Source organism: Paralichthys olivaceus, chromosome 10 (genome assembly GCF_024713975.1).
Source record: "Paralichthys olivaceus isolate ysfri-2021 chromosome 10, ASM2471397v2, whole genome shotgun sequence".
Lineage (NCBI taxonomy): Eukaryota > Metazoa > Chordata > Actinopteri > Pleuronectiformes > Paralichthyidae > Paralichthys > Paralichthys olivaceus.
In genome coordinates, this window is record NC_091102.1 from 8,569,443 (window position 1) to 8,592,785 (window position 23,343).

Consider the following 23,343-nt stretch of genomic DNA (forward strand, 5'->3'; position numbering starts at 1 on the left):
ATTGCTCCTCTTTTATATCAATAACATCTGCTGACAAACCTTATTCATTAAAACCTTATTAGAGCTTTGTTCAACAAAAGCGCCTGTTGTGGTTGCAGGTGCTCACTGTCGCCCCCATCTGGTGTATGGGTGCACTTTCTGTCTTCATCAATAAGCTCTGTGCTGATTGTGGAAGATTCTGGGCAGCAGGGTTGTCTCAGTCCTCAGCAAGAGTACAAACATTCTCATCTCCTATTAAAGGATGATCTTACTTTATCTTAAGCCATCTTTCACAAAAACTTGTGATTCAATGTGTGCTCTGAGCCTGGACAGGTTACAAGCTTGTTTGTGTCTTCCACACCACCTTTACAATTGGGAGGTTTCAACTGTTCTGCTTTCTGAGGCATGTTATTGCTGCAGACAATGAAGGGTTTAGCCTCTGAATGCTCAAATGACTCCCGGCAAATGGCTCCCATTATTTCAAGCAGCCCAGCTCTCATCCTTCTCCCGCTCTAATTAGCCGGCTCGGTCAGGTCCTGTCCACAGCCTCTTAGCCCCTCATAAACAAGCCACGTAAGGATGCTAATCAACGTGAGGAGAGAGACTAGTGCTCCCTGTTGAGTGCAGTAATCACAAACTGGTATGACTTGTTAATTACTGATGTTCCACTACTGATGACGACTGGTTGGAGATAATCACTTGTGGTGTGGCGTTTTGCTCATGCCTGTATCCTCTCGTTGCTACAGCATATGAATACTTTGCTGCAGCTATAGTAAACACACAATGAGATTATGTTCCGGATCTAATAAACAACTGCAGCTCCGGAGAATTCATCAGTCCGGGAAGCCAGCGTCACGGAAATACTTTTCTTTTGGCAAACACAAGGCAGTGACAGGGGGTAACGGATAGTGAATGCATCAGTGCTAAGCCGAGCTGAAGGAGATTCCTGGCTCCTGGACCCCTGTTATCGATTGTTCAAACATGGCTCTGGAGCTGGAGTGGAGTGTGTGGCTGAGTGTGTTTGTGTGTGTTTTAATGGGACCAGAACATCAGCAGTCGCATGAGACTGATCTGAGGATGCATACACCTGGATCAGAGTGTCTGTGTGTACAAGCAGGGAGGCCGGTGCCCCCAAGCCTGCACTGATTCCTCCGTTTCCTGCTGGTGTTCATTAGCAGAGAGTCACGTATTTTGTTTTTACCCATGAGTGCTGTGTAAAAAAACAGCAATGGAAAGTAATGAAGTACATTTACTGTCCTGTACTTGAGTACAATTTGAGTCACATAGCTTCAGCATTTGCATTTTATACTTTGCTCCTTTTTAAATGGTGCAACAAAGTGTTAACAAAAGAAGTGTAGACAAGCACAGGGACACACACACACACAGCCAAAAGAGAAAAGACGAGACAAAAACAAAGGGGACACAAACAAACTGAGGAACACGATATAATTTCAACCTGGTGGGTATGAGACATGAAAACAGAAGGTCTGTATCTATGTGCAAGGACAAAGATGATGGGGGTAAGGGATGTTGAGTGATGCATGGTATAGGGGCTTTTTTACAAATGAGGTATGTGCATCATCACACACAAAACAAAATGTACATTTTGCATTAGTGCTCACAAGGCTATTAACATTTTATATCTAATTTGTTTTCCACTCCAGGATGCATTGGGGGACCATTTTCAGTCATGGCACTACAACAAATTAACAACAAAAGGAGAATCACAACAGCAAAAGGCAATATTTGTTGTTGTGTTTCCCTTTTTGTCGCCACCGTATGACACTCAAGATGACAATAAATTGAGCCCTTAAGTCTCACCAGGCAGATTCAGGTTTGAACAACAGACATATTTTGACCTTGCTTTGATTTTGTCCACTTAATGTTGTTTTTGGTTTGAATTGGAGAGGACTTCTGAGGAAAATGTCACCATCTCTGTGTGTATTCATGGAATTACAGAGATTTATAGTCTCCCTGGAGACTGTGTGAAAGGATAATACTGGAATAATCCTAATAGAATTCAGATCACAATGATTAAACAGAGAAAATGAGCCTCGTCTTGTAGCACAGTAATGAATTAACTTCTGCAGATTTGCTTCTCTTGGCTTTTGTTATGTTATTCTCACCTTTGTCCCGTGCCGAGGACAGTGTTGTAATAACGTGTCTTTTATAACTAAAGGACTCTCCCAGAACACAGTAACCATAAAACTGGAGGACTGAGCTACACCCGAGCTCACCCTGAACTTTGTTGCTCTGACCATAAATGTCTGTTTAGTCCAAGAACAGAGTAATAAAGGGTTTTTTTTAAGCTCACTTCTGATTCATATTGACATGGAAAACGTTTAAATGTGCTGCATTTACATTGACCACCACTCAGAGTGCTTCACACTTCGAGTCCCTTTCAACCATTTACACTCACTGATCCATCAGGATACTTTGACATGCGGACACTAAAGGACACCAAATGACACTTTAGCGGATTGGATGTTCCAATATGAGGACGAGCTGCTTTACCTCCTGAACCACTGTTAAAAAATTTAAATCTTAAAAGAGCTGCAAGACTGCGGTGAGGAAAAACTTCAACATATAATGTTCCTCGAGGCTCAACAGTCCCTTCATGAAAACACATTTAAATTCACTGGATCCAGAATTTTATTTGGATCTGCACCAAATTGCACACACTCATGACTATGAGCCCCCAACATATGTTTGATTGTTTTCATCAAGATCCTTGAATTAGTCTCTGCGTAATTAACGAAAATCATGAAAACCGTCTTATCTTGTAAAACTGAATGGGTTCTTTCTTGGCTCGTGTCTTAACCATCCACATAATTTCACAGAAATTGTTTGAGGAATTTTCGCATTAATCCTGTAAAATATAACAATAACAACAATAAATGTAATAAATGAATTATAACATATATCAGGACTCTTTTTTTGAAGAACTGTAATGTGTGAGGTGATACTTGAGTTGGATTGTCACTGTACGTTTGTCTCTTGATTATGTCACACATTGTTTTCCTTTCGTGTTTCAGGGGAAACAATGCAGTTATGTGTGTAAATGAGTACATGTGCAAATGATGCAACTCCTGTGATGTAGTGACTGTGATGTCTGTGCCCATCACCACCTGCATCATCTACATTTGACCTCCGCTGCTTCACGCTTCCATCGTTCTTTCTGAGGGCAGACTGCACAGGGACATGAGACATTTACTAACGAAAAGCTCTGTTAAATAGCTCATCCTTTAGTCTTACCTTTGGCCCTTTGTCAGAGTACCAGCAGAGAGGCAGAGTGGGGGGGCGGAGGAGGGAGGAGGACAGGTTGAAGCTACAGGAGATAACAACCACGCAGTAACGGGTGAGCTCCTCCTTTGGACTGGGTCAGCGAGCAGAGAAGAGCTGGTGAGCATTTTACCTGCACTGAACATGAACATTTACATCAACTCTCTGAATTGTGACACATATACCTTGATAACAGAAAGCTTCTACAGGCATAATTATTGCTGAATTTGGAAAAAAGTTTGTGTAAATTAATTTTGTGTAACAGAATTTGACGTTTATTAATGCAAATGCACTTGGCAAGGTGTGATTTTTTTTGTTTGATTTAAGGAGAAGATTCAAAAGGTATTAAATGATGTAAGATTGAAGGTTTTGTCAACAATGACTTCTTGTCATTAGGAGTCAGAGTGTGGGCATTTTGTTTCATTGTAATCGATTGGAAACACTGATGTTTCATTTTTAATTTATGTTACAGATGTTATGTGCAAGTAATGCAGTGGATTATATTTATCGGTGTTTTTTTCTCTTTCAACTGTCCTTGTGCTCTTGAAATTACATATTAACACATTATCTAACACAATGGAACAGGAAGAACTGTATATGATTCTGTCAATCAATAGAGTAGACCCAAACACACACACCTGGCCACCTGCCCCCCCACACTCACACACACTCACACACTCACACTCTCACTCACACACACACACACACACACACACACACACACACAGACACACACACACACACCTTTACGAGTCTCAGATATGGAAATAACCGTTTCAAGCGGAGGATTAGAGTGACATTCCTCACTGTGGAATTCAAAGTCCAAGCCGTCTTTTAAAAGAGAGTCATCACCATCAGTCAGCTGTGGCTCCTATTAACCGTTAACTGCCAATGCAGTGCTGACACGGGAGATTAACTTTTCATCCAAAGCTATCAGCTCTTCTATGGCTTCTTTAAGTCCAGGGCTATTCAATGAATATATTATATATATATAAGGGCGACAGTGGTGACAGGAAAAGGGGGAAGACAGAGGACAGACTTCCTAGTTTATAAGTAAATCCAATACTGGCAGCTGCTTCTTTACTGAAGGTTTACATTGTGAAAATTGAGAAGCACTTGTGTCTTGTTTATATCACAGCCACAAAGCACCAAGGCATCTACATGTTCTACCATTCTGTTTTTATCTCTACATTGATTCAAACTAGTGAGGCAACATTTGGAGATTAGTGTTAAAACTAAGGCAACTTTATCACATTTTATGAAAGACATTAGAAGTTATAACATATATGTGTGTGTGTGTGTGTGTGTGTGTGTGTGTGTGTGTGTGTGTGTGTGTGTGTGTGTTCTTTCCTCCTTGTCAGGACATGGCTGGGTACAAGCAGAAGGTGATTTCTCTAACCAAGAGGCAGGGTCAGACATTTGGCTTCTATCTCAGGGTGGAGCATGGCGAGGAGGGTCACCTAGTTCGCTGCCTGGAAATGGGAGGACCGGCCGAACTGGCAGGCATGAAAGATGGAGACCGCATTATCCGGGTCAATGGAACATTTACTGATGCACTGTCCCATTCCATGGTGAGTCGAGGATGTGAATTTACTGCAGTGCATTAACCCAATCAATAACGACTCCCGGGCAGGTGGAATAAATCCCGTGACAAGCAATTTTCCTCAGTCGCTTCTTTGTTTCCCCGGTGCAGGTGGTGGACCTGGTGAGAAACAGCGGACCCTCAGTCACGTTCCACATCTTGGATGAAGCCTCCTACAAGCAAGCAAAAGCACAGGGAGTAAACTTCTCCCAGCCTCAAAACAAACCGGTCACTAACGGTGTCGAGAAACAAGCTCCAAAACCCAAACTCTGCCACCTGCTCAAGTCTAGCTCAGGATACGGGTTTTCTATTCGCTCAGTCAAAGGTGAGGTCACGAGACAAAAAAACGTTAAAAAGATAAATCAAGACACAAATGTATCAACCACTATAGATAATGAAATATATCTATGTGTAAATGTAACTTTAAATTTGCTAAACATTGTTGAACAACAATTTGTTTTCCACAGTGTGGAAAAGCAGTTTTTTTAATATCAATTTCCTTGCAACTGCACATGTGTTTATAGAAAAGAAAGCAATGGTGCTGGTGCCTCATCATAAAGGAAGAGAATTTGATCCGTGAACAAAATTAATTTTTCTTATTTCATATTTTCTGTACCTCTCCAGGTGAGCCTGGTTTGTTCATGACGGAGGTGACCCCAGGAGATGTAGCTGACAGAGCCGGGGTCAAAGCCAACGACCGCCTGTTGGAAATCAACGGAGAGTCCATCGAAGACTACACACACGACCAAGTTGTGGACAAGATCAGGCTGGCGGGTAGCAGCATTATGTTCCTATTGGCTGATGAGGAAACAGACAAGCACTATAAGAGCAAGCATATGAAGATCGAAACCTGGTTTGCGACGACCAAGTACCTCCCTCACAAGCCGCGCATAATCAACATGACCAAAGGACCTGATGGATATGGCTTCTTGCTCAGGGAAGAGCCCAACCAAAGAGGCAAGGCCAATATCATATGTTCATTTGACCATGACTGTGGTTTTCATCGACATTGAAGAGAGGAGGCTTTGTTCTGACTCATTTACACTGTGCAGGACACTTCATCAGGGACATAGACAGAGGCAGCCCCGCAGAAAGAGCAGCTCTGAAGGACATGGACAGACTGGTGGCTGTGGACGGCCAGGAGATGGACAGCTGCACCCATGAGCAGGTGGTGGAAAAGATCAAGCAGAGTGGCAAAGATTGCTGCTTCCTGGTGGTGGACAAAGACACGGATCAAATGTACTGGCAGGTGAGTAAGGATTCCGCTGTCTAACTTATATAAATCGAATATAATATCCTGCAGACAATCATTACTATGTAATGTCACTCACAGGGGAGAGTGTCTCCTCTGCTTTTCTGGGAGGAGATGAAGGATTCACCACCCAGTTACACAGAGGCCATCAATTTACCTGCTCCTGTCCAACAACCCACACCAGTCCAGGAGAGGGAAGAGAAGCTCAAGCCAAAACTCTGTAAGATGGAGAGGACCTCAGCTGGGTATGGCTTCCACCTTAACGGCATCCAAGGAGTTCATGGACAGTACATTAAGGTGAGATAAGAGGAACATCCATTATTTAATAATCACACCTTCAAATCAATGAGGTATAAGTCACACTTTGTTTCAGGTGGCAAAGGGTGGAGTGGCTGACCGGGCAGGTCTGGAAGACGAGGACGTTGTGGTGGAGGTGAATGGAGTGAACGTGGAACAGAGTGCCCATGAGGAGGTGGTGGAAATTATCCGTAACAGTGGCAGCTCTCTGGAGATGCTGGTGGCTAAAAGGAGCGTCTATGACGAGCTCAAAGCTCGAGAAGTGGCCATCACGCGGCTGCTACTTGAGGAAACCTCCTATGTTCAAGTTCACAATCAAGAGCTCAGCAAGGAGGAGCAACATCAGGAGGAGGCCAGGCCTGAAACACCATCTGAACCAGCAAGAGAGCGGGTGAATGATCCTTCTTTTCAAATGTTTACAGAAACGATTTTGGAGTCTCTCCACCACTTTGGTCCTAACAACCATCGCATGGCTCTAGAAAGTTTGATATCCACCAACAACAGGTCAGCTAGCTAATGTTAGCTAATGAGCAGGTACCGGGGCCGTCGTAGCGAGATCCCGTCAATACACACGTTCAACTTCGATTCAGTCTCGGGCGTCTATAATGACTTTTCACTCTGTTTTCATAGCATCAAATCACTCATTAATACCAAGCTGATTGGAAACGTGAACACTTGAACACATCTGATAAGATACACCTAAAATGACAGAATCTTTTGTTTGGGCCATGTCCCGTCTGTTAACAAGGAGGAGGCGGGGTTTATGACCTTTACTGCAGCCAGCCAACAGGGGGCTTTGGCTTGTTCTGAAGAGCTCCATCTTTTTACACAGTCTATGGTCTACACAACAGCAGTGTTCTATATATAGCATTTAGCTCATAGCGCCAGACTACACCTTCAGTATAGCCTCCTAGCAATGGCTGTACACCACAGGTCTCGTTTTTGTAGCCATGAATCTTTACTAAGATCTTAAAATGACTTCAACATGTCAATCTCCTTTTATCCTTTTAAATACCAGGTGACACATTAACATGTTCACAGGTTGAAATCATTTCACTGTTTTTCTCTTTTAGACCTCGTCAGTGTCATCATCTGCATCTCAAGAAAGTGTCGACGAGAGGCTCTGAGATCTCACCCTGAGGACACATTCCCTGATTTGGCCTTTGTCAATTTAACATTGATCCATTGTGTTGGTTTTTAAATCAGCTCTGTGAGCTTCACTTCTTTCAATTAATATCACACAAGAGACAAAGGAAAACAGAATGAAGGCAAAAAAAGACTTCCTAAAATTCACTGTCACGTATTCACTGCAATTTTCAATCAAATAAGAAAAGCTGCATTAGCTTTATGAAAATGGAAAAGAACACAAACATGTTCCTGAAAACTATAGAGTATGGTGGTAATGAGATCTACTTGTTGATGAACCTGTGTGATGATAACTTATATCTCCCTACGAAACAAAACTGCTGCTAATATTTAATGATCTAAGAATAAAATTAATTTCTCAAATGAATGTAAACGAGTGAGAATTTATATGAACACAAGTAAATGAACACGTACCATCTGGATTAAGCTTATTTTACTTAAGTTTTTTGTTCCAAATGAAATGGCATTTATTTTTTAAGCTCACAAGTGAAGTCATATCTTTGTTTTCATTGACACCTCAGTGCGAGTGAAGCCGGGATGTGCTGTGAACAGGACAGCTCCAGTGTGTTCAGAGCGACTTTAAGAAAAATAATATTTTGACAAAGATAATCAAAATTTAAGAGCACACAGAATATCTGCTGGTAAAATTAAATTCTAATAGAATCATTGTTCTGAAAATACTTTTTTAATTCAACAGAGCACATTTCCAAAGCTGCTCCAGTCGTTCACCATCACCTGGATCCAACAACATTCCTGATTCAGGAATAAGCAGTCAAGACAATCATGTCTTGTAAACAAAAAAAGTCTGGATATCCTTATATTCCAGATTTAAAGTCGCCCTGTGGGCAGAGAGTCACATTAAAGAAACAGGAGATGCAGTGCAGGGGCTCAGAAGGTCATGTGTTTCTCTGGTGCCTGTTTATGAGCAAGATAAAGAAAGAGGATGCTGGACAGGGCGCTGACCAGGAAGATGACGTCAAACCAGCGGTGATAGAAGTTGAACTGCAGCTCTCCAAGAACCTCAGTCACAATGGAGCGATACTCCAGCGGCATGCTCATGCGCATCAGCAGTACAGATGATACGAAATACATCCCCTGTTAGAGTGAGACACAAGAAATGTTCTGGTTTGTCTGTGGCCTGTCAGCTCAGAGTTATTGGACAATAAGGACACAAACACACTCACCATTATCTGAGCAAGGACGAGCACGATGACATTGGAAGACTTGCTGCTTGATATTGCATAGAAGAACTAAAAACAATTAAAACATTAAGTGTTAAAAGATATCTCAGTTATATTATCCACAGGATCTATTCAATTACATGTACCAAATGATAGACTTTACCTTGGTGAGGGTGATGAGTAAGCCACGTATTGATGTAACGATTATTATTCCCACCAGGATGAAAGAGATGTGTTGAGACCAAAACTTAACCTGTGAAGTGTAAAAAACAATGAAGAGGGAAATTACAGTAGAGAAAGAGGGAGTCAGCTTTGATTTTACAGTTATTATTTATTCATTAAGTGAAATAACATGCTCTTAGTGTGAGCTGTAAGAAGTCTATCAAATAATTTGTCTCGGTGGAAAGAGATTAAAAGCGATCATGACCGAGATAACTGCAGAGAAAGCCTGCAGAGAAGATAATGGGCTGGCAATTATCTTTACAGGAGGTCACACTGTGTGAAACGTGCTCTGTTCCTGCAGGTGTAGGTGTGTAGGTGTGTGTTTGTGTGTGTGTGTGTGTGTGTGTGTGTGTGTGTGTGTGTGTGTGTGTGTGTGTGTGTGTCTTACATCAAACTGGATACCCAAGTAGTTCACGGTAATTTCAATGCCCCTCGTCACTGGATCTGTCTTCCCCACTCGGTCAAACACAATGTTTATCGTGGCCTATGACAGAAAAGACACAGATTTTAAAAATAAATCATTTTATCTACCTCTTTGACAATATATACAAACACAACAACAATGATTATGTAACTTGGGTGTTTGAAAAAGACAAAATGCATAAAAACCAGTTCTCACCATGAAGATTTTCCAAACACAATAGATGGAAAAGAAGTAGCCGAGGAAGTTGAAGTATTTCCCCTGGAATGTCTTCGAGTACTCAATTCGCTCCTTATGATAAAGGAAGGCGGTGTTAGCTAATCATTTATCGTAGATACAAAGTAGGTGATTAAAATGGGTGTGGTGTGCACAGATAAATGTGTGTGTGTGTGTGTCTGTAATGCAGCCAGAGTTTGAGGAGAACACTTCTTAGAACAGACGTCACTGGTGGTTTTAACTGTGTTATCAGGCCGGGGTTTGAACAACCACTGATATGAAAGATATACAGAGACATTTTTAGAAAAGAAGATTAACTGACTAGGTACTATAGACCAGGATATTGGAGGAGATCAAACAACAGTGAAGGTGAAGTTTCAACACTTTATCAATTGAGATATGATTAATGCTTTGTGTTTTATAGGTGTGACAGAACTCCACATGTCACTTAAGTCCTTTTCTACCTCTATAATATTTTTTTCCCTTAATATAGACATCCTGCTGTTTTGGCATTAAGAAGAACCCTGATTGTACATGCTCATGTGTGTTACCTTGGTAGCTTGCAGGTCCACAGTCTCCAGAAAGAGTTGCCGACTCAGCTCTTCCAGAGCATCGACTTCCTGCTGGATCAGAGAGAGGTCTGGGGGGGAGGTGGTCAAGGCTTGTGTCTACTACATATACTGCACTAGTCCATAGTTATCTCATAACAATAAGCAAATTGTGACCGGTTAGTCAACATGTTGAATGTGAGGTTAAAGGATACTTTCACTGCCTGTTTGGGTGGAGGTAACACTCTTGATCATGCCCCAAAATCCCGTCTGTTTGTTCTGGTCTTCTCCACGTTGGTACATCTGCCTCCGCGTCATAGCGATTCTACACACACACACACACACACATAGTAAAAACACTTAGAACAATGTGGTGGCACAATTCTTTGAGTCACTTCCTTCACAAAATGTATGGATTTGGTTACCGTTTCTTCTTGCTCACAATCATGTCCATAGTTTGGAGCAGCCGCCGCTCAAGAGCAAGGATGTCGCTGTCTGTTACATTTCTGTAAACATAAAAAGATGAAATTGTCTTGAGCTTGTGTCCAATCACAGATCAAATTTCAGGCATTTAAACAAAAAACTTAGATTTCAGGACAAGAGAACCAAAAAAGAGCAAAAGTGCTAACTCATTTCTGGTTATAGGACTCTTTCCTGAAGGCCTCAATTCTGTGTTTCTAGCATTGAGAAATCTAGAGCAATAAAAAAGCACCTTTCAGAGACAAAATAATATGTAACCGTAGTAATATGAAAGTTGTGTGCATAATCAACAAGTAATTATTTTGTTTTAACTCATTTAAAAAACAATAATCTACAGAATAATAGTCTCAAAGCAATGACCATGTATACAGCACTAAAAGCAGGATAAATGAAGTCATTTGCAGAGATACATTTTTAAAATGACATCACGCTAATGCCACATATTGAGCTGTTGAGCAATGACTGAGTGTAGCAGACTTAGATAAACCGGCTGTGTGATGCAGCTGTTGGTCGTAAAGTCAGAGCTCACCTGAGGAAATAGGACATGTACGTGTAGGGACAGTTAACAGCACCAAAGCCAGACAGTAGAGCCATGAGAGTAACGCCGATCACACCAACTCGACTGATGAGCTGCTCGATGGACAGGATGCCTGAACAAAAGATAGAGAACAGACTGAAAATAGCAAAAACATTGTTTCATCTGCACCTCAACAGTTCCCCTTACATTAAACAAGAAAGAACAAGAAGCACATTTACCATGTTTGGGACTGAGGATGGGAAATGGGTCTCCCAACTTCCAGAAGAAATACATGAAGGTAAACCACACCATACAGGCGAAAAGAAGCTTCTGTCTCTGCACTAAAAAGACAAAGAACAAACTGTTTTAAGTTTAAAATCATTCCAACAGCATCAAACTTTTTTTTTGTATGACAGTTCTTACGCAGGCGTATGTTGCTGACAACAAAGTATCCAATGTAAAAAGGCACCACGAAGATTAGAACCAGCAGGATCACGTACAGGTTCAGTTTCCAGTGGAAATACCTGGAACTGTGGCAAGAACATTGTTTCTGTGTAAAAGTCTTCATCAGAGATGATCAGCAATATAAGACAGTTACATCCAATAGAAAATGCACTTACGTGCTACTCAAGGCCCCCAGAATCTCAAAGATGATGAGCTCAAACATGGTACATGAAAAAGCAAAAGTGACGGAGAAAACCACTTGGACGACGTACTGTCGCACCTGTCAGTAAACACAGGAAAAGACCAGTCAGCACCTCGATGACATGATATCCAGAGGTTGTATTGAGCTTACAATTTAAATGATGTGTGTTTTATAATAATTATTGTTATATTTTTCAGAGGCCACTGGTTTACACATGTAACCAGTGATGAATGATGTGGAATAACACTGTACCTCATAGTCTTTGAAAAGTTGACGCATAAAGAATAACCAACCAAATCCAAAGAACAGCACCTGCCACAGATTACATGAGAAATATATATGAAAGAAGATCAGGAAGTAGAGGATCAGATTGATTAAGATATGTTCATTATAAAAACTGTGTTTTCCTGTCATCAAGCTGAAAAGTTTAGTAATGAATGTATGAATGTAACACACATTTATATATATATATATATATGGCAGAAGTATTATCAGTTTAGTTTTAATAATGAAAAGACACAAACAGACTGGTTCAAATAGACTGATGATGTACTTTAGACCTTTTATTCACATCAGGCATGTTGACATGTAATAGCAGGAAACTGTGTTAGGGATATAATAACATGATATAATAGCAGAAAATAACAATAACTATATATAATATAATTCATTGACGGTATTTTCACTCCTGAGTCATGTCAACACGTCTGCTGAGGAAAATGCTCTTCTGCTGAATAAACTATTTAACATGGTGAACTCTGAGATGAGTTCTTGAGTCTCTCTGCTGCAGGAGAACAAGCAGCTAGCTCCACAGCATCAATGAAGCAGTGAGCTTTACCTGAGAGGTGAACATGATGACTGAGTCCACCAGGAACGACATGACGTCTGTGAACCAGATCCGCCTTTAGTCCGTGAAACACTCGCTGCACAGATGAAACGGGCTCGAGGACTCGTTCACTCCATGTTGAGGGAAACACTCAGTTACACGAAAGAAGCTCGAAGCTCTTTTCTTTTCGTCATTTCAGCTCATTTGTTGTTCAGCTGTCAAGTTACATGTAGCCGCGTCACCAACGTGCGCCCGATCAACACACTTCCGTCGCAAAACTGTGACGTCATATACAAAAATCTGCCAATACAGAAAAACAAAACTTTAAAATACCTTTAAAAAATTTTTTAAATTTAATTCTGATTGGAACCAAATCGTAAAACTTAATAACTCGATGTCTTTATTTGATGCTGCTGGGTTGTCTGCAGTCTCGTAGTAATTACCATAATAGCCTGCAGAGGGCAACAAAGCAGAACTACGGCAGCTGCTACTTTTTATATAAACACATTTTATAAATTATATGTTTCATAGTAAAGATACATAATCAATATATATATATTTATACATATATATATATACATATAAATATATTTAGAGGTAGCTTCAGAGGTATTTTATACAATCGCGACAAACAACACACAATTAAACATTAGAATATAAATAACATACTAAGAGGGGGGACATAAAGAAGTTTGCATCCACGTTAATCCACCTCTTAAGATACAAAATTAAAATAAAAATCATTTCAAAATATTCTTCCTATGTTTTATTTTACAGTGGAATACCTACTGTGGTCTGTGCTTTGGAACTGTGCAATAATTCACGTGGTGTGCAATCTGCTTACTATAGCACTTTATATTTATGTGTGTTGTGTGTGTGCTCTTATTTTTTTTTGGTTGTTCTTAACTTTATTCTATTCTTTTGTTTTGTATTCTATTCTATTCTCTTATATTCCATTCTCTTCCTTTCTATTGTTATCTCTTTTTTTATATTCTATTCTATTATTCATGTTATTTTATTTTTACATTTTTTCTATGTTCTGTTCTATTCTATTTTGAGTTAATACACTGATATATCTCCATTGATCCCACAATGTAATGTGCATTGAGTGACAAAAGAAGGCGCTGTGAGCCTCAAACATGACCCGTGGCTCTGTTTTTATTCAGAGCTGCTCCACATCCAGTGGGGAGAAGTGTGGAGCTGCCGCCGGCTGGTGTTCATTGTGCTGCTGGTTGGCAGAATAGAAAACACACGCATGAGTAAAAATAGTTTGAGCTTGTTCTGGAGTGATGTTTCAGGAGACTGCTGGGTCGTAGGGATGGACAGGATGTGGCAGAAGTAGAACATCTCCAGCTGCTGGATTTTAACTTTTGTCCCAGGACACAAGTAGAGGTGAGTGTCTCTTTATTATTAGTTTATTATCAGACGAGGAAGAATATAGAATATACAGAATATAAGAGATGATTCCATTTTTCTCATTTCATCAAAATATTTAACTTTGATGTAGTTTCTGTTGATCTTTAGTGAGTAATTGGCTTTAACAAGATGTATTTTATTTTAATCTATAAATGCAGTGCCAGTTGTTGTGTTAGACTTGAATTCACGTTGTGGTGCATTAAGTCTGTGATCTGGCAGATGTGTTTAATAAGCTCGTGTATCATATTGATCACATCTGTCTAATCTGAAAATCTCCGTTGTATAACTTCAGGACAATATGTTTGCACTTAATAGTTTTCTGGATGCTTTACTATATATAAACATGTTTGAAGCATCTGATTGAAGACAGGAGACGATCTGACTCTGGGTGAAGGGAAAATGAGAATGTAGCTTAGCTCAGCCTCTCAGTATCACTGCTGGATCAACAGGTGTAGAAACTATAGGAGAGTTTGAGTTGGGCTGATGAATGAAAACTGCTTCTCCACATCAGAGCACCACTCTTCCATCTCCCTGTTTAATGAGCAATGAAGACGATGGTGATCCAGGCTTCCTGTAGGAGAGGTCTGCAGGTGTGTTTACTCCTGCTGCTGCTGGGACGACTGCAGGGTGAGTGGATGAGAAAAATGTCAAATCAAGACCGACACATTTAAACTGGAGTATTGTTTTATGTACAGTATGTAATTGACCTTAGGGTGGATGTATCAGGCAGGGTCACAGCACCAGAGCGTCTGGAGGCTCCGGTGGAGAAGCCCTTCACTCTGACCTGCAGTGTCTCGAGGGAGCGAGGTGAATCCCTGAGGCAGGTGCGTTGGCTGGACGTCCAGAACCAGACCCTGCTGAGCTACCAGCCCGGACACAGAGACAGCGTGAGTGGACAGCAGCACGTGGAGCTCGCCTCCTCCCCAAAGGACACCTCGGCCATCACCATCCGCAGGGTGGGCTTCCGAGACGAAGGCTGCTACACCTGCATCTTTGACATGCATCCCTCGGGTTCAAAGCAGGGTCAGACCTGCCTCACGGTCACCTGTAAGTAACGATGACTTTAATTTTTATGATTTAAATGCAGTTTTGGCAAACATCCATATGTTAATGCTTATATAATCCTAATATATGTATTCAAGAAGATGGGTTTTCAGCCTATGATTGATGAGATGTCCTGTTGTCTGTTTGATCCAGAATTAATATTTTTCATCAGTTTTTTTGAGTTTAAGAGATTCGTTAGAGAAAGCTAGGAGCCATTAGTGAGAAATAACACAGCCGAATAGATTCTTACTTGACAATAATAAAATTAGTGAATTCAATTCACCTTTTAATGCTGGATGAACTCTTGGATGCCCGCCTCTTGCCCCTCTCCCCATCAAAACTAAACAAAAAGCAACAGACTCCAGGGATATTTACTCCTCCCTACAAGACAAATATCAATCTGCTGTGGGGATTTACTGAGAAAATATGTGCATACACATGTCCTTAACCACTCCTAACCTCTGAACACAAGTTGATGAGTCTGTGGAGGCTCAGCCAGTCATGTTAATAAAGAGCTGGAGCCCAGGGAGAGGGAGGTCTCACTAACCAGGAACAGCTGCTGCAGATTCCACTGACTGGTTTATGTTTGGGTGCCTCATAGTTGTGGATATTAACCATGTTCTGTTCTTCACCCTCTGTCTCCCTGTTTCCTCCCCCATCCCTCACTCTGTCACTGGACTGTGGCCCTTTGTTTCACTCCCAGCACATGTCACCGCTGACAGCAACAAGACGGCGGTGAATGGCAAGAAAGCGTCTCTCTCCTGCTCTTACGGTTTGCCCGAGAAGGTGCAGCAGATCTCGTGGAGATACACCCCCGCACAAGGAGAGTCCGCAGACGTGGCCTCTTTTGCGAAGCGCAGTGACCCCATGATTGAGCCATCGTACCAGGGGAGGGTCTGGCTCAGTGCCTCCCTGTCCGACAGCCAGCTCACCATCCAGCCCGTCACCATCCAAGACGAGGGCTGCTACACCTGCCTGTACAACACAGATCCTGACAAACCAAAGAGCTCCACAGTTTGCCTCTCCACCTATGGTAAACATAGGTTTTCCCCAGACAGCAATCAATAATAATTTCATATATGATAAGATGCATTTGGAAATATAGTGGTTGTGCAAAACTGGAGCTGCCATTGTGGAGCAGGTTAAGCACAATATACCGGGTGTAGAGCCATGCACCATGTTTAGACTTTTTCAATACTGTCGGAATGCAAGTTTTGATGCTCATGTGTATGTTATATAAGTGCAGTTAGTTATCATCATTCCTCCTGCTCAAACTCAAAAAGCTTCCAATAACAGAAGCTTATTTAGGAAATTATCTTTTCCTTGTTCTTTCAGTCAGAGAAGAAGATTGATGCCAGTTTCATATCTCCAGAGTTAATATGAATATTTGGAACAACAGTTTTGATTTCCAACATCTTACTCACTATTCAAAGTAATCACAAACCATCCCTTTGTCGGGAAACATACATGTCTGCAACTAATTTCTGTCCCTGACCCACCAGGGAATAATTCCTTGATGAAAAAAAATCAGGCACATTTAGGGAAGTGATGGTGTGCGATATCCTCTACAGAGTGCCATCATCTTTTAACAATACAGAAAGAGGGGAAATCTAGATCCAACCCTTGATCAAATCTGCTACATGTTTAATTGGTTCTTCTTTGGCCCATTCCCCACATCTCCTCCAAGTTTCAAGAAAATCAGTTTTGTAGTTTTTTTGCGTGAATCGGCTAAAAGTCAGACAAACTCTCAAACAACAATGAAAACGTTGGCAGAGGGAATAGTTTTTCTTTTATAGTTTTTCAGATGCTTGGTAGCAGCCAGTCTCCTGCAGTAGATGCAGCTGCCACCTATAGACCAGCTCCTGTGGAAGAAATAACATGCGAGGAGACGTAACCCCTCGGATTTAGACAGGAATGTTGATCTTTCCTTCCTGATGATAGCCGCTGAATACTTTCATGATACAGCAGCAAAGCTGAGCTGTCGGGTGATTTGTTAACACAAACACAGAGCGGTGTGTGTGTCCACGTGAAGAATGGGCCATTGGAAAAAGAATGATGGAGGCAGGGAGCGAGCTCCTGATGCATGACTGTGACAGTGTTGGAGCAGACACTGATTCCCTCTGTGCGTTGTCTCGCTCTCTTTCTGCTCTCTCGCGTTCCCACTTTTTCTCTCCCGCTCCCATTCTCTCTCAGTTATCTCAACAGACAGATGAGCTTTTGTTTGAGATGTGAACTGTACAGTAGCCTACAGTAGGTGTTTCTAATAGCGAGGCTCCATTAGCATTAATGTTTTTTTCTTCTTGCAGCTCATTGCTCTTCCACCCTCATCCCACTCTGGATGATGTGATCCCCTCCCTCCCTCTCTTCCTCTCTCCCTCCCTCCCTCCCTCCCTCCCACACACACATAAACACACATACACACACACACATTATTCTTGTTATTCACCGAGACAGGTGACTGTGTGACCCCAGATTGTGTGTGTGTGTGTGTGTGTGTGTGTAAGTCTATGAGATGCAGTTTTAAATCTGTCTACTTGCACTAGACATGTCCAAGGAAACAATGTTAATCTTTTGAGAAGGTCATAAAATTATATTTGAATTATGTAAAGATTTATTAAGGTGGTTACAATCTTCAACCTCACCACTAGATGCCACTAAATCCATCACACTGGTCCTCTGATAGAAATATTTGTTTTATTCCTTTGTGAATTTAAGAGTTGTAAAGTAGAATAAAAAACCCTAACATTTGTACATTTATACATTTTATATATTATAACACCAGCACAGAATATTATAAATCCAATGTTAGAATAAAGAAAAGCTTCTGTTCTGTGGAATGTAACTCAGCGCTGTAACTCTTATCTCCTTCACTGGGCACTGTGGTTTGGATTGTTATCAGAGTTTCTTCCTGTTGTTCATTCAACCAACCCCAAATTTGACACTGCTGCAGAGTGATGGCAGACGAAGTTCATTGCTTAGAAACTTTGAGAAGAAGAAGATGAAACTATGAGGGCCAAATATATGTGGCTGCATGTGTTCTTGCCAACAACAATGTTCTCGGTTTCAGTGTATCACATTCCTCGCTTACCCCAGAGAACAGAAAATTGAAAACAGCCTCAGATTTACTTATGGATCTTAAGTGTGCGGGAACTCACATACCGTAACTGATCCAGAGGCTTCAAGGTCTTTCCCAGGTATCATCTTAGCAATTTGCCCAAAGACACTTTCCAAATACTCAAACACAAACCGTACTACAATCTGAATTTGTAAATTAAACAAATATGTCCACCCCTGACCACATATTAAAACTTTTCCTCTACATGTCCCACAGTGCTGCCCAAACCCCAGGTGAGCTACAAGACCACCTCTCCAGGAGTGATCGAGGCCAACTGCACCTGCGTGTCACGTCCCCCGGCAGAGATCGTGTGGAACGTGGAGCGAGATAACCGCACCATGGGCCCCCCTGTGACCACACAGCTTCCGCAGGCTGATGGGACCACTCTGATCATCAGTACGTTGACTGTGAAGTCAGGGCTGCTGAAAGACGTGTCTGTCAAGTGCCTGGTGCACCACAAAGGCCTGGAATCCCCGATCGCTGTTTCCATGAACACTAAAAGTGAGTTGGCGGCGGTAAAGCTTCACTTGTGGAACTGCATCTTCTTTTGTCTGGGGGTGAACTTAACTTAACTCTACACATCATGATTTCCTCAAGTAAAGACCACTAGTTAACCAGAATACCACTAAGAAAACTCAAAAACACAGTTCTGTTCTTGACTCAGAAAATTCAGTCGAGTCAGAACGACAAATTGAAAGTCTGAAAATTTAGCTGCACAAACTGACAGGAAACGGGGGGTGCCATCGGGGGAGAGGTCAGGAGACAACTACAACTATATATAGTGTCTCTGTACTTTTGCTTGGCTGATAAAGCCGAGCGCAAAGCACTATTCTATTCTTCCACGCATAAACACAACAAGTGTTGTTTACAGCATTCATGTGTTGTGCACATTCTGACTTGAAAGAACATGAACACATCAATTTTATCGAGCACCTTAAAACCTCAATCTTAACTCCATCATGCCTTATTTTACTTTCTTTCTCTTCCTCCAGTTGGAACAGCTCTCACCATCCTGATCTCAGTCACCACAGTAGCAGCTCTGTTGGTCATGTCCCTGTGCTTCTGCCTTTGGAAGTGTTTCCTGCACAAAGAAGGTGAGTGTGTATAATGACAAATGATTGCTTTGTGTCAAGGTTTGCACAGAATAGTCTAAAGAAAATTGTTCTTATTCTCAAATATATCGATTATTTTCTTTAGATTTAATGAAACAGCAGTCTATGTTTATTTTTGGGGTGGCAATGTTTCCAAGAATGTGCAGCGGTATGGTGCAGTAAACTCTAGAGGAGTAATACTGTGCCTTTCTTCATTCTTTCCTGGCTTGAACAAGAAATTATTAGAAAATCGATGAAATGCAATATTTAGGACTCGATCGCTATTCTAGCTTTTGACAAACTGCAATGATGCAACTGAAACAATAAAAACGGAACAATGGCCCATTGGGTTGAGTAGCATCACAAGCTTTAATCACTGGTTGTGATATCAAAAGCCAGAAGGTAAAAACTCAGAGGGCCTAAGGGGCATCCTGTTTCTTAAAGTTACACCAATCATGTTTTTGTTGTGTTTTGGATCATATGGCTGCATGTGTGGGTTGAAACGAAGGTCAGTGAGGAACCCACAAGAATATGATTGGACTTTGCAGTTGCCTTTCAGAACATGACAGCGACGTCTACCTGCACTCAATCTGCACTTTTCTCACAGTCAGTCGCTGCTCTGTCTGTGTACAGAGAAAATAAAGATAACGGTGCCTCAGCTGAGCAGACGACTGAAACACAATCTGGAGGGATGAAGTCTGGCACGCACAGGGAAAGTTATGTGAAAGTTAAATAAACCATGAAATTAAGGGTATTTGCTTTTATGGTTTAGTGGCAGAGAAGAACTGATGCTCTTCATACTTTCCTGTCCTCCAATTGGCTCACAGACCCCGGGGTCCTTATACACAAGGTCTGCAGCTGGAAGCTGCTCCCACTGCCACAGCCACGTCTAACTGAAAGTTATAAAAAAAACTGTCCATGTTTCACATCATACACTTCTTTCAAATCAATATGTGAATGAAAATCTAGGATACCCAACCCCAGCCTGTCGGGACTCATCGGAGAGACATTTTTGAAGGATATTTGGGTTGGGGTCATGTTGGCTGGGTCAAAATACCTCAGTTTTTACACTGTACATGTCAGTAATCAAAGAAAACATGTATAACCATGTGTGTCAGGGACAAGGTGACACAAACTGAATTGGGTTTGGACAGAAAAATCCTTGATTTTAGATATGCTGATGTGATGTCTCATCATTTTTCTTTATAAGCAGCACTTCAAAGATGAACAGATATGAAGAGGGATTTTTATTGATTTGTTTCGATTGTTTTCTTTGGTAGTACGCCAGATATGAAATTCGATTTTCCTTTAATAAACCATAGAAAGAACTTTGGGTGCCTTGAAATGTTTCTTCCATTTTGTGTCATTACTCCTACTGCTCTTTTCACGCGTTTCGTTTCAGCTGATTAATTTTCCGAGTCTGAACAGCAGAGGCAGTGCTTCTCAGATCGAACGTTGCAGAAGTGATTCCAGACATCCTCCTCCTCATCATCATCATCATCACCTTGGTACAAATTGAAGATGGTCTGACACACCTCTGTGGCTGTGTCCAACACAATCCTACACATGAGCTCCGACCGTTGGACGTTCAACTCTGCTCCTCTGCATCTGACTCTCACAAAATCTCCAGGCTGTGTTCACTTGAAGTCTGTGGACTGGGTCATATTTATTCTCTGTAATGGATGAGTCGCTGTATGGTCAATTAAAGTACAGGAACTTCTCTTTGACAGCAGGTTTCTTTTCCTTAAAACACTTTCCTCTGTTTGTCACTGGTGTTTAAATGATGTTAAAAGAAACATGTGTGGTGACATTTTATATTTTTCTTATTCAAACAAATCCTATTCAAAAAGATCAAAAACAGATCAAAGAGCCACATGATGCACCAGTGGCATGAACGTGGGAAATGTAGTTTAGTTTTAAGTTGATCCCATAAACACCATTCTGCTTCTTTACATTTTCACTGGCTCACAAAATGACTGTTAATCCCAACAAATTCCACGATTTATCCCACGACTGTTTGTGTACAATTAGCTTAAACTACAGAATGAAAATATTTATCTTGGTATTTATCTTTTTGTTATGCTGAATCTATATATATATTTCTGTATGCCCTACTTTTAAAGATGTGTCTCAGTTAGTTTCACTTCCTTCACCAGACTATAGACTGTGTAGAAAGATGGACGACATGAGAGCTCCCTAACCCTGTCTGCAGTGTTGGTCATAAATCCAACCTCCTCCATGTTAGTAGATGGGACATGGGCCAAAGTACACATCAAATAACATTTTTCAGAGATGGTTTCTTCCTTTTTAGTTAGTTCTTATCACACTGATGTATGTTCAAGTGACTCAGTATATGGGTTAAGCGTGTCCATCGCTGTCCCCCTTATACTTCGGCTCAATCCTCCAATTGTGTCTGTGCAGACTCCGGCAGTATTTGTGTTTTTTTGTTTGAATTTTTTGGCTTGATTTCTGGATAATGGGAGGAGGTGGAAACGTCATCCATTGTAGAGATTGACTTGTGTTTTTTTTTATATTTTCATAGGATTTTTGACTGTAGGAAAAATATTAAATATATAAATGTAGAATAACACAGCTAAGGGATTGATTTTTCCTCTTCTTGTACCTCAGTCGATGATCTCCTTCACTTTTGTGTTTTGTGAAAGCTGGGAGGGGTCATGGGTAGATGCCATCAGATAAACTAAAAAGGCTGCACGCTAATTTGTTTGCGTATCAACAGAAAACTTTTCTACATGTTGTGTGAGGGTGCATCTGTGTGTGTGTGTGAGTGAGAGAGAGGGAGTGTAGAGGTTAAATTCCATGAACAAATAGCTTGAATAAATTCCCTGAAGAAGAAATGCTGAAACCTTTTCTGGTGCCTCTAAAAGAATGCGTGTCTGTCTACATCGAAAGAGTCCAACGAGTTCCTGTGGGTGACCTCAGGTTAGGCTGTGAAGGGGTGTAGAGAGTGAGCGGCCTTGTGGTTTTAGAAATTACTTAAGTGCTGCAGGTTGAACACGTTAAAGAGAAACTCCACGACTCCTCTAAATATACTTGAACAAAACCCTAAAAGCCGGCTTCAAGCACCTCAAGTATACTGTAAATATGCTTTGTGGATATATAAAATGCGTATTTGTACTGTACATGCTTTTCAAAATGTATTGTTGCATGTAAAATAGATACAAATCTGTCAGTTATGTATCGACAGAAGAATTACATACAGGTTTTCAGACTATTATAGACTGTAATTCAGTCATATGATTTTTCAGTAATAACATGATTATCAGTCGTGTGGAGCTACATTATACTGATTATGAGTCCAGTCCTGTACAGAGCAAAAAGAGAGTACTAGTTACGACCAACTATTTAAACTTGATATAATAAATGCAACAAACAGAATAATAAAACTTAAAACCTATCAAGTTTCTGAATCTTTTATCATTTTTAACATCCTGCCAACTTCTCTGCTAGTTTGGCTCAGCTTTTAAAAAACATAAAAGTCTTCTGTGCCTTGTCCACACCTGCCGGCCAGATGCTCATTTTATAAGGCCCTTTTCATCCTCTGCCAAGCGGGTTATGGTGGACCATGCAGAGCACACACACACACACATGCTGTGCTCACACTTACTGCTGTGTTCTTATGTGTTCAAAAGCTCTGAGATGACACAGAATATTTGTCAGTACAGTTTAAGTAAAGTAAAGAGGTATGTATGTGTAAGATAAATACATATCATAAAACAGCTAGAAGAAACAGCAGAGTGGGCTTAATATAACGAAGTGAAAGCGATTGTTGACTTGGTGCCTTTGTGGTGCACCATGCAGTTGACACATATTTCTGCAGCATGTGTGCGCGATGTGTGTTTTTAGAAAATGCACATGCAGTGTCAGGTACGTGACATATTTTTTCATGTAGGTTTGTGGAGTATGAGTGTGCAGGTCAGGCTGTGGTGAAGTGAAGAGCTTACAGTAACCTGTGAAAAAAGGGTAATAAATTGAATCAACTTCTCCTGTTACTTGAGAGCTGCAGATGAGCCACTCTGATCCTCTGAAGTGCCCTTTAAAAAAATACTGGATGAAAATAAAAG

At 41.0% G+C, this 23,343-nt stretch overlaps 3 protein-coding genes across 5 annotated transcripts; 2 read left to right on the forward strand and 1 right to left on the reverse strand.

The window, feature by feature from the left end:
* The first annotated feature begins 3,118 nt into the window (after positions 1 to 3,118).
* On the forward strand, positions 3,119 to 7,905 carry pdzk1 (PDZ domain containing 1). Its single transcript, XM_020090121.2, has 8 exons — positions 3,119 to 3,381; positions 4,623 to 4,832; positions 4,955 to 5,168; positions 5,468 to 5,800; positions 5,896 to 6,092; positions 6,177 to 6,392; positions 6,469 to 6,783; positions 7,466 to 7,905. Exons 2-8 carry the CDS (start codon positions 4,626 to 4,628, stop codon positions 7,517 to 7,519), a joined length of 1,536 nt encoding a protein of 511 aa, XP_019945680.2. The 5' UTR covers positions 3,119 to 3,381; positions 4,623 to 4,625; the 3' UTR covers positions 7,520 to 7,905.
* Positions 7,906 to 7,954: 49 nt separating this feature from the next.
* Positions 7,955 to 12,869, reverse strand: si:ch73-390b10.2 (Golgi pH regulator). Its single transcript, XM_020090122.2, has 14 exons — positions 12,608 to 12,869; positions 12,022 to 12,081; positions 11,744 to 11,847; positions 11,547 to 11,653; positions 11,363 to 11,464; positions 11,136 to 11,256; positions 10,552 to 10,632; positions 10,342 to 10,451; positions 10,130 to 10,218; positions 9,561 to 9,653; positions 9,330 to 9,425; positions 8,883 to 8,972; positions 8,723 to 8,788; positions 7,955 to 8,633 (listed from the first exon to the last, which is right to left on the reverse strand). The coding sequence occupies exons 1-14, from the start codon at positions 12,647 to 12,649 to the stop codon at positions 8,427 to 8,429; spliced, it is 1,368 nt and encodes a 455-aa protein (XP_019945681.1). The 5' UTR covers positions 12,650 to 12,869; the 3' UTR covers positions 7,955 to 8,426.
* An 894-nt stretch (positions 12,870 to 13,763) lies between these two features.
* On the forward strand, positions 13,764 to 22,676 carry LOC109631396 (OX-2 membrane glycoprotein). Of its 3 annotated transcripts, none has more exons than XM_069533740.1 (7): positions 13,764 to 13,987; positions 14,523 to 14,638; positions 14,738 to 15,058; positions 15,759 to 16,088; positions 18,387 to 18,671; positions 19,163 to 19,264; positions 20,089 to 20,589. In XM_069533740.1, exons 2-7 carry the CDS (start codon positions 14,557 to 14,559, stop codon positions 20,220 to 20,222), a joined length of 1,254 nt encoding a protein of 417 aa, XP_069389841.1. In that variant the 5' UTR covers positions 13,764 to 13,987; positions 14,523 to 14,556; the 3' UTR covers positions 20,223 to 20,589. The 3 variants fall into 3 exon arrangements, with proteins under 3 accessions (XP_069389841.1, XP_069389842.1, XP_019945683.2); XM_069533741.1 differs by having other exon boundaries at positions 20,034 to 20,152; XM_020090124.2 differs by lacking the exon at positions 20,089 to 20,589 and adding an exon at positions 20,664 to 22,676 and having other exon boundaries at positions 13,765 to 13,987.
* Positions 22,677 to 23,343: the final 667 nt, after the last annotated feature.

What these genes read in the sequence shown, in the direction of transcription:
- pdzk1 (XM_020090121.2), top strand. Translation starts at nt 4,626, where the DNA reads ATGGCTGGGTACAAGCAGAAGGTGATTTCTCTAACCAAGAGGCAGGGT. An exon ending in TTCTATTCGCTCAGTCAAAG is followed by an intron (nt 5,169 to 5,467) that starts GTGAGGTCACGA and finishes GTACCTCTCCAG; the next exon opens with GTGAGCCTGGTTTGTTCATG. An exon ending in CTGAACCAGCAAGAGAGCGG is followed by an intron (nt 6,784 to 7,465) that starts GTGAATGATCCT and finishes TTTCTCTTTTAG; the next exon opens with ACCTCGTCAGTGTCATCATC.
- si:ch73-390b10.2 (XM_020090122.2), bottom strand. Translation starts at nt 12,649, where the DNA reads ATGTCGTTCCTGGTGGACTCAGTCATCATGTTCACCTCTCAG. An exon ending in CTGGGGGCCTTGAGTAGCAC is followed by an intron (nt 11,654 to 11,743) that starts GTAAGTGCATTT and finishes TTCTTGCCACAG; the next exon opens with TTCCAGGTATTTCCACTGGA. An exon ending in ATTGTGAGCAAGAAGAAACG is followed by an intron (nt 10,452 to 10,551) that starts GTAACCAAATCC and finishes GTGTGTGTGTAG; the next exon opens with AATCGCTATGACGCGGAGGC.
- LOC109631396 (XM_069533740.1), top strand. Translation starts at nt 14,557, where the DNA reads ATGAAGACGATGGTGATCCAGGCTTCCTGTAGGAGAGGTCTGCAGGTG. An exon ending in GCTGCTGGGACGACTGCAGG is followed by an intron (nt 14,639 to 14,737) that starts GTGAGTGGATGA and finishes TGGATGTATCAG; the next exon opens with GCAGGGTCACAGCACCAGAG. An exon ending in GTGTTTCCTGCACAAAGAAG is followed by an intron (nt 19,265 to 20,088) that starts GTGAGTGTGTAT and finishes ATTGGCTCACAG; the next exon opens with ACCCCGGGGTCCTTATACAC.